The 18,204-nt window shown below is 45.3% G+C and overlaps 1 protein-coding gene across 1 annotated transcript in view; it reads left to right on the plus strand.

Annotated features, from left to right (window-relative positions):
- LOC119251352 (butyrophilin-like protein 2) overlaps nucleotides 1–17,920 on the plus strand; it is a 296,120-nt gene extending 278,200 nt beyond the window's left edge. The window contains exons 12-18 of the mRNA XM_054698669.1: nucleotides 222–503; nucleotides 628–828; nucleotides 1,088–1,108; nucleotides 1,201–1,227; nucleotides 2,176–2,202; nucleotides 17,203–17,229; nucleotides 17,621–17,920. Coding sequence (XP_054554644.1) covers nucleotides 222–503; nucleotides 628–828; nucleotides 1,088–1,108; nucleotides 1,201–1,227; nucleotides 2,176–2,202; nucleotides 17,203–17,229; nucleotides 17,621–17,709 — 674 coding nt within the window. The 3' untranslated portion in view covers nucleotides 17,710–17,920. The remainder of the gene's footprint in view (nucleotides 1–221; nucleotides 504–627; nucleotides 829–1,087; nucleotides 1,109–1,200; nucleotides 1,228–2,175; nucleotides 2,203–17,202; nucleotides 17,230–17,620) is intronic.
- The last annotated feature ends 284 nt before the right edge of the window (nucleotides 17,921–18,204 follow it).

The following is an 18,204-nucleotide window of genomic DNA, read 5'->3' on the forward strand; positions in this document are numbered from 1 at the left end:
ATTCCTTCTCCTCTCCTGTGGGCATCATCTTTCTACCTGCAGGGCTGGGTGAGGAGCCCAGGTCCTTCCAGACTCTCATGCTCCTTCTTTCTGGTCTCTGTGTCAGGGCAATCTCGTTCCTATCTCCCCAGACCCTCCAGAATACACCTTGACAGCCTCCCCTGGAGGTGTGCACAGGAGGGCCCTGCCCAACCTGGCGCTCTCTCATCTTCCCTCTGCAGGTGTGGGCTCTGCCCCCCAAGTGCACATCACGGGGTCAGAGGAGGATGGGGTGCGCGTGGCGTGCACAGCCTCGGGCTGGTTCCCGGAGCCCCAGGTGCAGTGGAGACACCCCTGTGGGGAGCAGTTCCTGGAGTTCTCCAAGGTCTACACCCAGGACACTGAGGGGCTGTTCAGTGTGGAGGCTGCTCTGGTGGTGAGAGACAGCTCTGCGGGGAGCGTGACCTGCTCCATCCTCAATCCCACCCTGAGCCAGGAGAAAGCCATGGCCATTGTCATCCCAGGTCAGAGCTGCACCCCCCTCCCCACTTCCTGCAGGGTCAGAGGGAGGGGCCGGCATCCCCAGGGTGCTGGGCTGGAGTGTCCTAGGCTGTGTCCTGATGGGGTCTCTGTGGGGTCTGTCTGCAGAGCCCTTCTTCCCGCGGGTCTCTCCCTGGAAGCTGGCTTTCCTGGTGATCCTGCCCTTGCTGCTGCTCCTGCTCCTGGGGGCTGCCTGCTACACCCAGAGAGAACATTCCACACAGATGCGGGAGCTGCAGGAACAGAGGAATTTGCACCAGGCGAAGGAGCAGGACAGACAGACCAAGGAGGAGGCCCTGAAGGACACAGGTAAGGTCCAGGCTGGTGAGTGTGCAGTGGGTGCTGAGAGGGACAAGCTGACCACAGAGCCAGAGCCCAGAGTCCACTCTGCAGGGAGGTCAGTGCAGGAGGCTGAGGAGACCCAGAGAGGACAGAGGAGCTTGGAGGTTGGATGGGTCTGATGATGGACCTTATAGGTCAGAGAGAGGGTCTTTTTATTGGTTCTCTAGGCACACAAGTTTTCTTTTTAAGGATGGAGTTTTTGCATATTGTTTTCATTCTCTTTTAGATGAACTCCAGGAAATTCTAGGTAAGTTCTGCTCTCCCTCCTGAATTCTCTGTGTCCCCTTCCCAGGAGACATTCTCATTCTTAGCTCACCTGTTCCCTGTGTTTCTTTTCAGGCCTGAGGAAGGCAGCTTACCTGGCTGGTGAGTGATGTTCCAGGTGTCCTGGGTCCCTGTCCCCTGTGCTCAGGGGTCCCTCCCCTTGTCTGTATGAGCACAGACATGTGGGTAGTAGTTGGTGAGAGGTAGAACACTTCTTCCGAGCTCTCCCAGATCTGGGTGCTGTTTCTGCCATTGTGGGGATCCTGTGGGGTGGTGACCTCTGGAGTCTCCTGCATCCTGTTCCCATTCAACCCCGACCGTCCCACCATGGTGCTGGCTTTCTAGCCCTCAATGCATCTTGTTCTTGGTCAGCACCTGGAAGCAACAGCCAGCTGTTCTGAGATCTCATAAATAACTGGGCTCTTGAAGTTTAGGAGTGTGACCTCCTCCTGCCCTCTCTCCCCAAACCCCACCCAAGGAGAGTCTGTTCTCTCTGCTCCTGAAGATGCTGATCAATAGTGATGGGACAAGGGGTGGGAGGGGGTGGGGAGACTTTCCATCTTCCAGAGAGTGTTTATCTCTAGAAATATTTTATCTGAGAAATGTGGGCCACTTCTACTGTGGAGCTGGTCTATGTACATGTGTTTTTATTTTATCTTAGTGTTAGTTTCCAGAGAAAACTGAATATCATCCTTATGGAGTTATATACACATTAAAAAATTGTATACAGTTTTGACTGTATACTATTCCGAGTAGCAGGTGAAACGAGTTTTTGAAGGTTTATGGGGCCTAGAGTGGTTCAGTGATTTGCCTAAAGCCGCACAGCAGCACCAGGCAGGGCAGGATCAGTCTGTCCTGCAGGCTCCTGACCTGACCCAAGGTTTCCAACCACCCCCTGTCTGCACAGGGCAGGAGGTCATGACCTCTTAGACTCTCCCCTCAGCCCCCACCTGCTTGAGAGTCTCACATGTAGAACAGGGGGAGACCAGGGCCCCTGGATCACATGAGCAGGAGGTTGTGCTGAGGTCTCACCTGTGTGTTCCCTTCCAGCCTGGAGGAAGGCCCAGCTGTACGCAGGTGAGTGGCCCTGAGGGTCTTGAGACCCCCTCCAAACCTCCCTTCTGCCCCTTCTCTATCAGGGGACCCCACCAGGAAGGGGTTGGGTTTCCTGGCCTCCTTTCACTCTGGAGCCTCCTGAGAACTGCAGCCCCCCCCCCCCCACTTGTGAGCACAGACCTACCTCCACCTGCCCCGTCCTCCCTACAGGTCATGTTGGGTCAGGACACTCTCTGACCCTCTGTCACCTGGTCTTCCTGTGGGTGGGGACAGGGTGGGGTCAGTGTGAGGAGAGGCTGCAGCAGGGACAACTCTGTGGGTGAGGAATTGCTGTTCTGCAGAAGGTTTCAGGAATTCTGCTTGTCTGTGTAAGAGTCAGGTCTTGCTAAGGGGTCCTTGGTTATGGATCCTCATGGGTCCAGGATCCCATTCTATTTTGGATCTAGTTTTGGTTTTTCCTGTTTTCCTTGGTTCTCTGTCTCCTCGTGCTCTGGTTCATGTCAAATGGGATTTTCCCTCTAAGCCTTTTTGGTTGCTGAGGAATCAGTTGTTTAGAGCAGGTGTTCTGAGTCCAGGTCAGAGCTTCTGGGGTGTTTATCACTCCCGAGTGGGGTATGTGAAAGGTCTGAAATTACATGTAAAACCCTGTGTGTGTGTGTGACAAATTTAAAAATGTAATATATAAGTGTTCAAAACCATCACCTTCTGTTTTAGGAGAATTCTCTGAAATGCTTAGGATCATTATTATTATTTTTTTAAAGATTTATTTATTTATACAAGAACCAGGGTACAGGCCAGATGCATGGGAGGGTGAGAGGATTCACCAGAGACAGAGTGGGGAACAGAACAGGCAGACTGACGAAGTACACTGCTGAGGGGAGCAGTGAGCACGACAGGAGAGGTCTGCTGTGCCATGTGGGACCCTCACTGGCTGGCTGGAATGGAATCAGCACTGCAGAGGCTGCGGACAGCTTCACAGTGTGGTACTCAATAGTCTGTGCCACCAGGGGAGGCCCGGGATCATTATTATTTTTTTGGTGTTAAGGTATGAGGATTGGAAAAGGAAGAAACTTGAATCACTTTAATTGTTTCCCAGATTATGTGTTGCGGGAAAATTAGGAAAAAACATTGTATGGAGGAAGAGCAGACATGGAAGGAAGCAGAGAGGTGTGTGGGAGAAGTGCCTTCTAGAGGTTTGGATGGACAGAGGGACTGAAGTGAGGCCAAAGGTCACAGCCTCTATGTTTGAGTGTGGGCAGAGGAGAGGCAGTGCCACGTTTGGTCATAAAATAGAATGGGCCCCTTGACCCCTTTTTGAAGTATTTAAAAAAAACTTATGTTTTAAAAAAACATTTTTGAGGCAGTCATCTAAGTGAGTGGCCTAATAGGTGCTCCGCCCTCCTCCACCTCCTGCCCAGTTCCCCAGGGAGGGTCTGCGCCGGGTCCTGCAGGGAAGGTCAGAGATGCTGGTGAAGGGAGATCTGAGCCTCCTGAGCCTGAGTCACATGCCCTTTCCCTGCTCAGGGGTTTGTTTATGGTCCTGGACACAGACACAGAGAGGGGGGCTGTGGGGAAGGGTCCTGGGGACCAGAGGTGTGAGGACCCTCCTGAGAGTCTCCCTGGTTCTCCTGGGGACTCATTTTCACACAGTGAGAATCACAGAGTTGTCTTTACATCATTCCAGCCTCTGCTGAAATCATGTGTCATGCATTTTAGCATAGGCCTTTTTTTTTTTTTTTTGGCATACCCCCCTTTTTATTTTTAAAGAAATGCCATTAATACACTAGAAATAACAGTTTCATATTGACAGGTTCTCAGATGGATACATGTGTGATCTCATATTATTTGTAAACTAAACAGAAATTTTTGGGTAAAGGTATGCCATAAAATTAACTGACTAGAGCAGTGAACTGTATAAACAGTATTGGACAGGCTGTATCTCAAATTAAATGCCACCTCTCTTTTCTCCTTTTCTTCCTTCTGCCACTTTTTTTCCTTCTCTACTCCCTCTTTTTTTTAATATAATGCAAGAGTTATGAAGTTGTATTTGTATGTCACCTACTGTCTTGGATGAAGACTGGTAAATTTAAAATCCCATTTTTCCTCAAGTTGGTCACCGGGCTACCCAGTCATTTTACATGTTTTTGTTTCCTTTGTCTTTTTTCTTAAAGATCTCTTTATTTATGCATACAAGAACTGGGGTACAGGCCAGAATTGTGGGGGGTGAGAGGATTCATCAGAGACAGAGTAGGGAGCAGAACAGGCAGACAGACTGAAATACACTGCTGAGGGGAGCAGCAGGAGAGACAGGAGAGGTCTGCTGAGCCATGTGGGTAGCTCCCTGGGGTCGAACTCATGTTGCAGTGGCTGTGGCTAGCTTCATAGTGCTGCATCTTAAACACTTGCACCACCAGGGAGGCCCCTACATGTTCTTGTTTCTTACCAAACAATTCAACAAAGATGGAAATGCCAGTTTCTCTGAGTGAGCTTGTGCAGGTGCGGCTGGTGTCACACATTTACACACCATGTGCACAAGAAGATGTTGTTTCTTATTCCTGAAAATGTGGATCCTGGATTCTCCTCTCTCCGCCTCTCTGCTCACACGGTTGGGAAGCTTAGGCTCTCCCCTGACGACCTCTCAGAGTCTTGCTGTGTCTGACCTGAGTGTTGGGGAATGACCTGCTTCCTCCTTCCCAGGCAGGTGTGGGGTGGGGGATGACATGGCCTTGGGGCTTTGGGGTAGAGAGGTCTGTGCTCCTCTTTCAGTCATTTCAGGGGCTCCCCTGGGGCCACTGGTCTAAGAGCCTGTGTGGTACCTGCTGAGGGGGGCAGGCACATCCCGTCGGGTCATTAGGGCTTGTGGGTGACCCTCCCTCCACAGCAGAGTCAGGGTCTGGGTCTGTCTCTGCTCAGCAAATTGATAAATCTTCTGGCTCCTTCCTCCTGCCCAATGTCCTTGTCCTCCTCTCCTCACCCATCCTTCCCTCCCTGCCTGCTCTCCAGGCCCCTCTCTCTCCCTCCACCTCCCCTAGAGCAGGTGATACTCCTGGGTCCTCATCTCTCCACAAGCATCATGGGGTCCTGGTGCTCCCTCCAGACCCTCCCCTGCCAGGGCCCTCAGGTTGCCTGGGCCCCCACATGGGGCATGAGAGCTCCATCTGCTGCTGACCCACGTCACCACACCCTAAGCAGCGTCACCCACACAGTTTATCATCTCACACGCCTGCAGGGCAGACACCTGAGACTGTGTCCTGGGACTAACTCCAGGGTCTGGCAGCTCCTTCCTTCTAGGAGCCCCTTCCTCTCCCAGGATCTAGGGTCCCCTGCATTGACTAGAGACCCCATCCTCTGTCTACACAGCTTGCAGTGCACCCTCTTTATGGCCCTGCTGCCGTCACCATGTGACTGTCTCTGAGCAAAGGGGCAGGGTCACGGCTGTTAAGGCTCATGTGATTGGTTCTACCTGGTAATCATCAATAATCTCCCCTTTCCTGGTCCCCATCTCTGTCCCACCTGCAGATTTCTCTTTTCTCTGTTAAGGACACATATTTATGGGTTCATGGGATGAGGACATGTACATCTCTGGAGCCATTACTCTGCTTTACAGAGAGGTTTCTTTTTTTTTTTTTAAATAAACCTTTTATTAATCTTTCATGTGTGTGCCTGCAGTATTTTTTTTTTTTTTAGATTTTTTTTTTATTTTTTTATTTATTTATACAAGCACTGGGTACAGTCAGAAGCGTGGGAGGGTGAGAGAATTCACCAGAGCCAGAGCGGGGAGCAGAGCAGGCAGAAAGACGGAAGTACACTGCTGAGGGGAGCAGCGGGCGGCAGGAGAGGTCTGCGTGCCATGTGGGACCCTCCTCAGGTGACCGGGGAGTAGCCGGGGATTGAACCAGCGCTGCAGAGGCTGCGGGCAGCTTTGCAATCCAGCGCTCAACCGCTGCGCCACCGGGGAGGCCCTACAGAGAGGTTTCTTTTGGAAGTTTCTACCTCTCTGGGCTATTCTTGTAGGAGACAGATGAGTCAATCCAATATTTTTATGTTCTTCTCTATCTGTAGGGATGGTTTGTTCCCACCACCATGAAAATGTGGAGAGATGTCACTAGTGCTTGATCCTCTCAGTGTGTCCATGTCCCCTATTCTGCATGTATCTCTCCCCCTAGAGCCCTCTCCAACCCCTCCTGAGTGGTCAGGACCCTCTGCTGAGTGTCCTGAGTCTCCTCACTCATGTTGTAACAGGGTGGTCCCCAGGAAAGGGGGAGGTTCCCTGCCCCACCCAAGGGAGGGTGGAGCTGAGCAGGGAGAGAAGAAGCTGCAGAGGAGACTGAGGAATGGAGAAATCAGGATGGAGAGCAAAAAGGATACTTAAAGGAGGCACATGGAGCCGAGAGACACGTGAAGAAAATACGCTTGCCTTTTGGTCGTGGACTGCGTGACACAGATGTGGGTGAGACCCATGGGGAGGTGACCATGGCAGCTTTTATCTTGATTTTGATTTTGCTCTTTTCCTTCCAGGCTTGTCTGGTTGTTTCTGACCCTTTTCTGTGGGTCCCCACTGGAAGATGCTTTGGACTTGTGCAGGCTTTGGGGCCTTGCTCTGGGCTAATCCCATATGGATGGAGTTTTACCAACGAGGGGACGGGTAACTTTGGGTGCTTGATTTAGAAACTAGATTCTCTGCCTTTCCTGTCTTGTTTCCTAGTTGTATTAAAGTTCCTTCCCATTAAAGTCTCCTATGTTTTGTGTTGATGCGGCGGATGGCAGAACCCATTTAAAATAGGCAGGTTTGCGGGGTTTGGGCTACCCCTCTCCCTGTCCTGTAACAATGTCACAGTCACCACCACGTGCTGCTCAGTCAAGGTATAGCTCTGTCTCTCTTTCTCTCACTGTTTTTTGTTTGCCAAAGAGATTTACTTGGAAACAAAATATAAAGCTCTGACTACCAGGCTCCATATCTCTTGGCTTCCACAGGCAGCCCCTGCTGTGCCTTTGCTCCCAGGGGCAGGAGCATCAGCCATACACAGGCCTGCACTGAGTTGTAGCTTCTCCTCCATCAGAGAGAAGCTGTGCATTCAGTTCTCTTAGTTCTTTATAATCACGTTCAGTCCTTAACATTTTGATGTCCTGTAAAACTTTTCCAAAAAAATCTAGTTTGCTGGATTGTTGTGAGCCAGCCGCAGCAGCCTGGGTGTCAGGGGTTCCTGAAGGATGGATGGGAAGGCATCGGCGCAATTGTAGAGAAAATAGTAAGGGAGGGGAAACGAGACACGGACACTTGATCAGGGTGCTGACATCATCCTACTGAGGGTCTCAGCAGTCCTTTATTTATACTAAGCAAATCATGAGTACGCAAGCATAAAGTAGGAAGGTAATAATCATCACATGTTCTTTTTCAGGAGCAGCCAAGGGTCTGTTTGCCTTCCGGCAGAGGTGTAACATTTATTATTCTTTGTCTTAAAGAAGGCACAGTTGCTAAACTATTGGGAGCCATGCTACTCATGTCCTCTGACAAAAGTCCGGGCTTGGGGCAGATTTCTGAAAAATCAGGAATCTCGTTAGCTGACTCCAAGATTCTCCTCATTTGTTTATGGCTAGTTTCTACCATTGCTAAAAATATGCATTTAAAAGTAAAACTGCAAATACTGATCAATTACTCAATAACCAATTTGATGGCAAATGGCACTGCATAATACAATTATTACATTTTTTATAAAATTAGTCTTTCTCTGCCAAAAGGCAGTCAACATTTGGCCTTACATTAACAAGTGAAAAAACTTCTGGGAACAAAAGGCTGTAAACATCCCTTGGCCAAGTCTTTAATATGGAGATGTGGTCCTTTGAGGCAAGAACTAATTAGAGAAGGAAATTCTTTACTTTTAAGATAGCAGTTGGGTGGCAGACATGATCCATTCTCCAAGTGTAAGAAAATTCCTGATGAGCCAGGAGGCGCCATAGCTGACTCCTGCTAAATTCTTCCTGTTTGTTTAGGGCTGATTCCCCTGGAGGTGACAATTGGTATGGTAGCTGTTAGAGTATGCATTCAAGAATAAGTCAACAGCAATTTTATGACTGGTCGAGCTAAAACAATATAGATAATAATTTCTAAATAAAAGCCTTCTGTTTTTTACTTTAATCAATTAGTTATATGTTGGTCTAAACTTTGTAGGTTAGTTAGAAAAAATTCCTTTTGTTGTGCCCAAGGTCAGCAGACTCGGCGAGCATAGCCTCCAAGAACCCAAAGACAGCTGATGCAAACACAAAAGGGAGTTTATTTCAGACTCGAGTCCGGGTTCAAGGCACCTACCAACGCAGTGGCAGATACCGAGAGCCCCGAACAAAGGAAGCAGGGGTCTTTTAATAAGGTTAAATTATGCTGGCAGTTACTCATTGGCTACAAGGATGAGTTCTCCAACTTTGCCAGGCTATCATTCTAAGCTGACTGGCCAGGCCAAGATGCAGCTCCAACCTGCAGCTCCAATTACAGCAAGTTTACCCTCATTGGTGACCAGAGAGTAAGGGTGGAGTGAGGGTCCAAACTATCTCTGGAATGCAGTCTTTTCCCGGGACAGCAAGACCTGCAAGACCTGAAATTCTAAAATGGCAGTTACACACAAAATGACAAAGCAATGGCTAAGAATATTTATGCTTGGTTTCACATTTCCCCATTTTTTTTTTTTTTTTTGTAAGAACTGTTACAAAGCAAAGCTATGTGAATCAATAAGAGGGAGGGGAGCACATCGGGAGTGGAGGACCATGAGCTGAATGGTTTGTAATTATGTTTTTTTTTTTAAGGAGATTTTTATTGATGTAAGGCCAGATACTGCTGCCTCAAAACACCATCAGCGGCCTTCAGGTACCCAGTCTATTCAGGCACAGCTGACTGGTTCACAGCATTCCTTACAGGTCTCAGTGGAACTTACTCAGTCTTACTTATCTGCAATGTCATCATCAGAGTATCTTTCTGTTATAGGGCAGCCCCGATATAAAACAGGTTGTCTTTTCCCCCTAACATTTCTACTACAGAAGTAAAAAGCTGCTTTAACATTAACTAAGATTCCCAGACCTTAAAATATTATTTCTCCTGTACAAACACTAAGCCATTTCAAACCTTTACATAACCAGAGTTCTGTAGTATCAGGCCAAGCACAAATTTATTCTATAACACAGCTACCAAGCCTTTTATCAGTAGGTCAGTCTCAAAATTATGGTTAAGTTCAGCCACACATAATGTGCTATGTATTGTTCATTTACAGGTTTATAGGTCCAGCAAAGTTGAAAAATTGTCATTTTTATACAAAACATTGACTTTTTTCCTGGGTCATTTCAGACCACGACCTCTGAAAATCAGACGCTAAACCATCTATCTAGTCAGCAAGAGGTATTATCTTCAGTTACAAATGAGAATTACTCTGCTCAAACAAGGGATTTTTTTTAGTTAGCCAGTCACAGAGTTATTCATCTGGTCACTAAACATCAGTTATTGAATAAAACAGGCTGCCGCCACCAGTCTTAATACCAATTCCTTCTCATTTTCTCCTTGCATAGGTGAGTCTGCTGCTCTAATTAAAACACTCTCCATTATCACTTGAAGGAAACCAAGGCCAACGTTAACACATTCCTTTAGTTGTTTTTATCTCTGAAGCCTTCCTAAACTCTTCAGAGGTCCCCTCCTGCACTGTCCCTAAAACTGCCTAATTACCCTAACTTGTCCTATGTCTTAGTCCTCCCCTTCTGCGAATGGAACCCTTAACTGCAGTCAGGGAAAGGGGCGTCGTTCTGATCAGTAACTGCTTCCTGCTGAAAGTGGGCGATGAGGGGAAACAGTCAGGGCTCCACCGCAGGGCGACGATCTTAGGGACCTCGAAAGGACAGTGGAAGAGTCATAGTTCGATGGTCTCCAGGCGAGAAATGACCTAAACGAAGGCACTGAGGATGTAAGGCCCAAGCAAGAGAAAAACAAAAACAAAAGATTTTAGTTCAAGAGTGATGAGGTTCAAGAGTAAGGAGGTCACAATTTTTTTAACTTTAGCCATTAATAGGTCTAGGGCTTTAGGGTTTTATACATACTTAATTTTACTTTAGTTATTAAAATGTGGCCCTTTAAATGTTAGTACATAAAATATTAAATTTTAACATAATGAGGTAATCCTTCAAGATGAAGACTCAGGACATTAAAACTTTGACTATTATTGCACCTATTTTTACAGAAAATGGAAATTTTACATCATAATTTTTTCAAACGTGAACAGACAAGTTGCCAAATCACAGACTCACCGGTACCAACCAAAATTTACAATGAACAGTTCCTGTGCATCGATGCTCAACATTAATGCACGATGAGACCTGGCCAACCATGATCATGCAAACAAAAATTCTTTACAATTATATTTTTATGTTTTATAAAACGGTTTTAAAAATATACCTGTATAAACATTTCTGGTGCAATTTTGTCAATGACAAAAAATACAAAGCCATTCTGTATTTTATTTAACCACTGAAAATGTACAAACAAGTAGCTTCATAGCGAGCAAGGTAGCAGTGCTATAAAGTGTCTTGGCTCAGTCTGGCCATTTGTACTAGTGAGGGGGACAGCCGACCAGTAGGTCAATCCAAAGAATTGGAGTAAGGCAGAGCAAGTGGCCCCTTATTTACCAAAAAGATGATCTTTTTGTCTGCCACTTCTAGGGTCACCCGAGGCTTATTCATATAAACAGTAAACAGGGGAGCTTGTCTCACCTCTGGGCTTCTTCAGAGAAGGTCTTTTCCTGCACTGGGTTCTTCATCAGAGGCAGCTGACCGTCAAGCCTGTCCTCCCATAATGGCCCATGGTTTGGGCTGGCCCCCTCCCTCTCTGGAGAGAGGGACAGTCCCTCTTTTCAGTGCCCTGTATGATGGCACCGAAGGCATGGCCCTGGGGACAGCTTCTTGCAGCTGAGGTGTCCTGGTTGCTGGCAGTGGATGCAAGCTGGCAGCCCATGAGAGGTTGAGGTCCCGAATGCCCTAGGGCGCATGGGGCCTTGGGTGAATCTGAGGTGGCAGAGCACTGTGATGGCAACTGCCATCTACTGGGCCCTTTTCTTGCCTCTCTCCCTTTTTTTTTTTAGTCTAGCTAGTCTCCTCCATATTACTGTAGGCCTTGAAGGCCATATTCAATAAAAGTGTTAAAAGGATTTTTTTTTTTTTTTTTTTAGGCCCTTAATTTAGTTTCCAGAGCCTGCACCTGATGTCAGAACAAGGCTGGCTAAAACATATATATTTTAATCATGCATTTTTATAGGTTTTATACAGTCTCTATAAAATAGAGACCAGAGACCACTTGGATATTAAGTGACACCAAAACAGTGAATAATATTTTTCCAATTCTGAACAATTAAACATTATAACATTTTTTTACACAGTGTGTACATATAATACTGCAGAGAAAAATACAGGAAATGCAAAAGTTATCATGCTGCCTCTCTTGTGAACAAGTTAACTAGTTTTCCACCATTTTTGTCATTAACTATAAAACAGGTGTTTGATATAAATCATTTTACTTTACCTTGTTCACCTGTCCTGTGTCTAAAATGCTACTATTTCCCACATACACACTTTTGCATATAACACCTCTTTGCCAGGGGCACATGGGATAAAAGAGTTGGTTTTTTTTAAACCAAGCAATGAATAGGCAATTACCAAAATCCAGCAATGCATTACCAAAAAGGCAAGGGATTTTATAAAATACAAAACTGAAACTTTTAAATTTACTTAAGAAGCTAAAATTTTTATACTAATTTTTAACCAGAGTCCAGACTATTAAAAACAATCATTACATTATACAGTTTATAGAGTCAAAGCCAAAATACAGAGATACAGGACTCCTGGGAAAAGAATTAAAAAAAAAAAAAAAAAACACACAATAGTATAAGGCACTACCTTTATTTTACTTGTATTCAGAATTATTACATTTTGGTTTCTAATTTCTGCATTGTAAAACATCGTAATAGCTGTTTATTATCTCTTTGGACTGCACAACTTAGACATATTTTTAATTTTTTTTTTTTTTTTTTTTTAGGCAAGCACTAGACATGTTACAGGGCAGGGAGAGGAGCAGCCCAGACCCCGCAAACCTGCCTGTTCTAAATAGTTTTGCCATCAGCTGCATCAACACAAAACATATGAGACTTTAATGGGAAGGAACTTTACTCCAATTAGGAAACAACACAGGAAAGGCAAAGAATTTAGTTTCTAAATTATGCACCCAAAGTTACCGGTTCCTTCGTGGGTAAAACTCCGTCCAAATGGGATTGGCCCAGAGCAAGGCCCCAAAGCCTGCAACAAGTCTAAAGCATCTTCCAGTGGGGACACACAGAAAAGGGTTAGAAACAACCAGACAAGCCCGGAAGGAAAAGAGCAAAATCAAAATCAAGATAAAAGTTGCCATTGTCACCTCCCCACGGGTCTCACCCACATCTGTGTCACCCAGTCCACGACCAAAAGACAAGCGCAGTTTTTTCACATGTCTCTAGGCTCCATGCGCCTCCTTCAGGTCTCTTTTTGGATTTTTATCCTGTTTTCTTCCTCCCTCCCTTGGGTGGGGTAGGGAACCTGGAACCTCCCCCTTTCCTGGGGACCACCCTGTTACAGATAGATTGACAAAAGCAAGAAAGAAAAGAAAAAAATAGATACCTAATACCATGTACATTTTTCCAGTAACTTGTCCATATGGCTTTAGGTGTTACCTTGAATTTTGTAAAGAAACCTAGTCATTTACTGGGAGACTATATGTTGTTTTTTCCAAGGGGAAAAGACAAGTAGATTAGTCTTCCTGGAACAAGATCTTATCAAGACAAGTTTAGATAAAAGCCTATAAGTAAGTTTGTTTGTTAGCATAGGCCAGGTTAATTATTATTTTTTTCCTATAGCACAAGTAAACACATTTAAACAAAGCAAAGCACCAAAATTTTTTTAACACTCAAACCTTAAGGCATGTATGCTTTAAACCATTAAATTTTGAATTAGTTTATTTTTACCACAATTTTAGATTACGATTTCAAAATTTAGGATTTTCTATAGGCGCCATTTATAATTAATCCTCCGGAGGCAAAAAGCAAGAACAAAGAGATCTCTTAATTTATTTAAAATTTTTGGCCACGTGCAATTTTAAAGAAACAGTTATTTTTTACCTATATTTGCAAAAACACTGAGAAACTACAATTTAGTAAACTCCAGTTCTTTAATAACAATTTTTTTTTAAAAAGTTTGACACATCTATGTAGGCAAGTTTTTAATATCCTTTTTATATCAAGCAGGTCTTTAATAACATAGAAGTTAGAATTTTTTCATAGAACAAGTATTTAATTTTTAACCCTTATTTTAAAACCTAGAGTCCAACAAAGACCACAATTTCAAAGTTAAGCAGTTTGTACTAACTTTCTTAAATAAGAAAAACATTTTGAGTTTGTATTTTTAAGTAATTATTATTTGGCTTTACATTGTTTTAGTTCTGACTCACTGAGACTAAGCACATTTTTAAAACAAAAGGCAAATTTTTGTTGTTGTTTAGACAAAGAAACTCCCTCCGCCCTATAAACTTTTTCCCGCCATACACAGCTTCGCTAACCCCCACCTTGGGTATGTGAGGTCTGCCTGGGGTGCAATAAATTTTTCTCTCCCTTGAGAAATTCAGCCTGGCTCTCCTTTTCTTTACCACACCAAACCTTTCAGTTAGCAAGTGCAAAGTAACACAGCAGTTTTTTTTTTTTTTTTTAAGGTGAACAAAGGGAGAGTCTAATTTCCCCACAGCTGGAAGGCAGCAGAGACATACCAATGATCTCAACACTGGAGAAAATGTCCAGGCAGTTGCTTATTGAGATCAGAGGCAGTTTTTTTCACCAGCCAGCTGTGGTGGACCCCTTTACTTATTAGTCCCCAGCATTTTACTTTTAGCCTTGACTGTGACCAAAGACAGTGGAGTAGGCATTGCCTGACCCATGATTACGAACACACAAATGCAACAAGGACAACAAACACCAGGAACAAAACCAGAGGTCCCTGGGTAAAGACAAACACCAAAGTTACAAGAAACGAACCAAAAACAAATTTTTCAAACAGGCCCCTTACAGGTACTCAGTACAAACACAAATGCTACCCCAGTGCTGCCCCACAGGGGATAGCCAATCAGGTGGTCCGGGGACGTCTCCCACGGTCCACGCCAGAGGCTCTCTTTAGTGCATTCACCGAGCCTCTCCTGGCTACAGGTACTGAGCACAAACAGCTTCTAAACAATCTGGTGGTCCGGGGATGTCTCCCGCGGTCCACGCCGGAGGCTCTTATCAGTGCGTCCACCTGAGCCTTTTCCGGCTACTTCACAGGTACTCAATGCAAATACAGGTCTGCAGACTAGAAACAAATCTTACCTGGGCGAGTATTGGCACCCACCCGTCGTGCACGCTTTAATGGCTCCCTTCAGCTGTTTGGTGGTTGGGGTCTGTGCTAGCCGATCCCGGACGAGCCCCCAAAATGTTGTGCCCAAGGTCAGCAGACTTGGCGAGCATAGCCTCCAAGAACCCAAAGACAGCTGATGCAAACACAAAAGGGAGTTTATTTCAGACTCGAGTCCGGGTTCAAGGCACCTACCAACGCAGTGGCAGATACCGAGAGTCCCGAACAAAGGAAGCAGGGGTCTTTTAATAAGGTTAAATTATGCTGGCAGTTACTCATTGGCTACAAGGATGAGTTCTCCAACTTTGCCAGGCTATCATTCTAAGCTGACTGGCCAGGCCAAGATGCAGCTCCAACCTGCAGCTCCAATTACAGCAAGTTTACCCTCATTGGTGACCAGAGAGTAAGGGTGGAGTGAGGGTCCAAACTATCTCTGGAATGCAGTCTTTTCCCGGGACAGCAAGACCTGCAAGACCTGAAATTCTAAAATGGCAGTTACACACAAAATGACAAAGCAATGGCTAAGAATATTTATGCTTGGTTTCACACCTTTGTCTCCCTTCCCCCAGGTAACTTCCTGCCCTTTGTTTCCCTCAGCCCATAGTTAATCGTTCACCATGGCAAACTTAGAAATGTTAATTGTAGACACTTACACTTTTTGCTAGTAATACAATAACTGTTAGATTGTTTAAAGTAAATAACTATTTTAAAAACATTTGTTTAGCAACTGTGCCTTCTTTAAGACAAAGAATAATAAATGTTACACCTCTGACTGAAGGCAAACAGACCCTTGGCGGCTCCTGAAAAAGGACATGTGATAATTGTTATCTTCCTACCTTATGCTTGTGTACTCACGATTTGCTTGGTATAAATAAAGGACTACTGAGACCCTCAGTAGGATGATGTCAGCACCTGATCAAGTGTCTGCGTCTCCTCATTCCCTCTCCCCCTTTCCTTACTAATTTTCTCTACAATTGCGCAGACGCCTTCCCATCCTTCAGGAACCCCTGACACCCAGACTGCTGCGGCTGGCTCGCAACACTAAACAAATGTTTTCAAAGTAGTTATTTACTTTAAACAATTCAACAGTTACTGTATTACTAACAAAAAGCCTATGTGTCTGCAACTAACATTTCTAAGTTTGCCATGGTGAACAATTAACTAAGGGCTTGAGGAAACAAAGGGCAAGAAGTTACCTGGGAGAAGGGAAACAAAGAGATTATTTCTAACTAACCTATAAAGTTTAGACTAACATATAACTAATTGATTAAAGTAAAAAACAGAAGGCTTTTATATAGAAATCATCATCTATAGTATATTGTTTTAATATTGATTTGATATTAAGGAACCAAGGGCCTGGAGGGCGTTAATGCCAGGCAAGCCACACTGACTCTTCCCTAGCCCCCAACTCTCAATTAAGGGAGAAAGTCTCCTAATCTAAACAAGGAGTTTTCTACCTATCACTCTACTTTATCTAGTCAGCCTAGTTTCCATATTTAACTATAAGATCAGGGGGCAATTTCCTCTTCCATAAGGTTGCTGGTTGTTGTTCTAAAGAACTACAAATATTTTATCAGGGGCAGGGGCGGAGATGTTTATAGCCTTTGATTCTCAAAAATGGTCCATATGTGACATATCAGTAGTTGTAACATTGACCATTTCCGAGTGCATTATTTGTGCTGCGGTGATTACTAGCTCAACCAGTCACAAAATTGCTGTTGACTTATTCTTGAATGCATACTCTAACAGCTACCATACCAATTGTCACATCCAAGGGAATTAGCCCTAAACAAACAGGAAGAATTTAGCAGGAGTCAACTATAGCATCTCCTGGTTTATCAGGAATTTTCTTATACTTGGAGCATGGCTCGCCTCTGCCACCCAACTGTTATCTTTAACTTTAAAGTAAAGGAATTTCTTTCTCCAATTAGCTCTTGCCTCAAAAGACCACATCTCTATAAGACTTGGCGATAGATGTTTACAACCTTTTGTTTCCAGAAGAGTTTTTCACTGGTTAATGTAAAAGCCAAATGTTGAATTGCTGCCTTTTTGGCAGAGGACTACTAATTTTATGAAAAATGTAATATTTGTATCATGCAGTGCCATTTGTCATCAAATTGGTTATTCAGTGATTGATCAGTATTTGCAGTTTTACTATTAAATGCGTATTTTAGCAATGGTAGAAACTAGCCATAAACAAATGAGGAGAATCTTGGAGTCAGCTAACGAGATTCCTGATTTTTCAGAAATCTGCCCTGTGCCAGGACTTTTGTCAGACGACATGAGTAGTGCGGCTCCCAGTACTGGATGGGCTTGTGGCTGGTGACTTGAAAAGTATAAGTTGATGGTCATTTGTTCAGTTGGTGTCCAGGCTCTCCAGCCTGGGTATTCAGCTTTATGGTTCAACTGTCGGGGAAGGTTGCATCATGATGTGTGTGTGCGCGCGCATGTGTGAATCTAAAAGATAGATGCATCAACTAAATGTTTGCAAATATTTTCATCTGTAAATTCTGTTACTGTCTTATAGAAAACTATGCGTGGGCCCTGATGTGTGAGTATCTAGAGTCCCTCACGTGACATGTGTGTCTCTTGCAGATTGGCGGAAGGAGCAGTTCCGGGCCTGTGAGTGACTCTGTTCTCTCTGGGGCTGCTCAGCTTCTGGCCTTTCCTTCTGTTCTCTGTGTGGACACAGATTCTGCACCCTCCGTGGGGGTGGGGTGGGTGCAGCTATGACGTCACACAGCTGGGCCTGGGGTGACTGGTCATGCGTGCTGAAGGAGCTCCTTAGTCCTTGGAGTCCAGGCTGGTCCCCAGGATGGTCCTGTGACATCTCTGACCACCAATAAGTCTCTGTTTCCTTCTCTTGCTTGGTAGACTGTGGGCTAGGGTCACCAGAGTCTTGTTTTAGGGATCATACCCTCCTCCAAAAAACTAAGTATCTGGGCTGAGGTTGTTGTGCCCTTGCTATGGGGCAGCAGGGGAGTCCTTGAGTAATGGTTCCCTCTCTCTGCAGGGTCTGTCACTCTGGATCCAAGTCCTTTCCATTCCAATATTGTGCTCTCTCCTGACAAGAAGAGTATGACCTGCAACATGATGGCATGAAAAATGGATTTTTGGCTTGGGTCTTGAGGGCATCACATCAGGGTGCTGTTACTGGGAAGTGGAGGTCAGGAGTAGGGACAGCAGTGAGTGGGTGCTCGGGGTCTGGAGGGAAGATGAGAAAATGAGATACAAGGCTCCATCCCCCATGGATGGTTTCTGGGTTGTGGGGCTGTTTGAAAATGTCTTCAAAGCCTTCACTAGCCCTCGTACTTTGCTACCCCTTAGGCAGGTTCCCCACAAGGTGGGCGTTTTCCTGGACTATGTCAAGGGACGTCTCCTTCTATGACATGACTGATGGCTCCCACATCTTCTTCCCTCCTGAGTCCCTTTCTGGGACTCTCTTTCCATATTTTGTCTGCTGTTTTGGAGACGTGTCCATGACCTCTGCCCCTGGAGATTGGGCCCCAGAAGCCCTCTGTGCCCATGTACAATCCTCCTCTGGAGGAGACTGTGGGTCCCTCAGGGGAGGGGATCCCCTCAGGCTCTGGTGTGGAT

The sequence above is a fragment of the Talpa occidentalis genome, unplaced genomic scaffold (genome assembly GCF_014898055.3).
Source record: "Talpa occidentalis isolate TD23 unplaced genomic scaffold, MPIMG_talOcc4v2.1 talOcc4.2, whole genome shotgun sequence".
Taxonomy (NCBI): domain Eukaryota; kingdom Metazoa; phylum Chordata; class Mammalia; order Eulipotyphla; family Talpidae; genus Talpa; species Talpa occidentalis.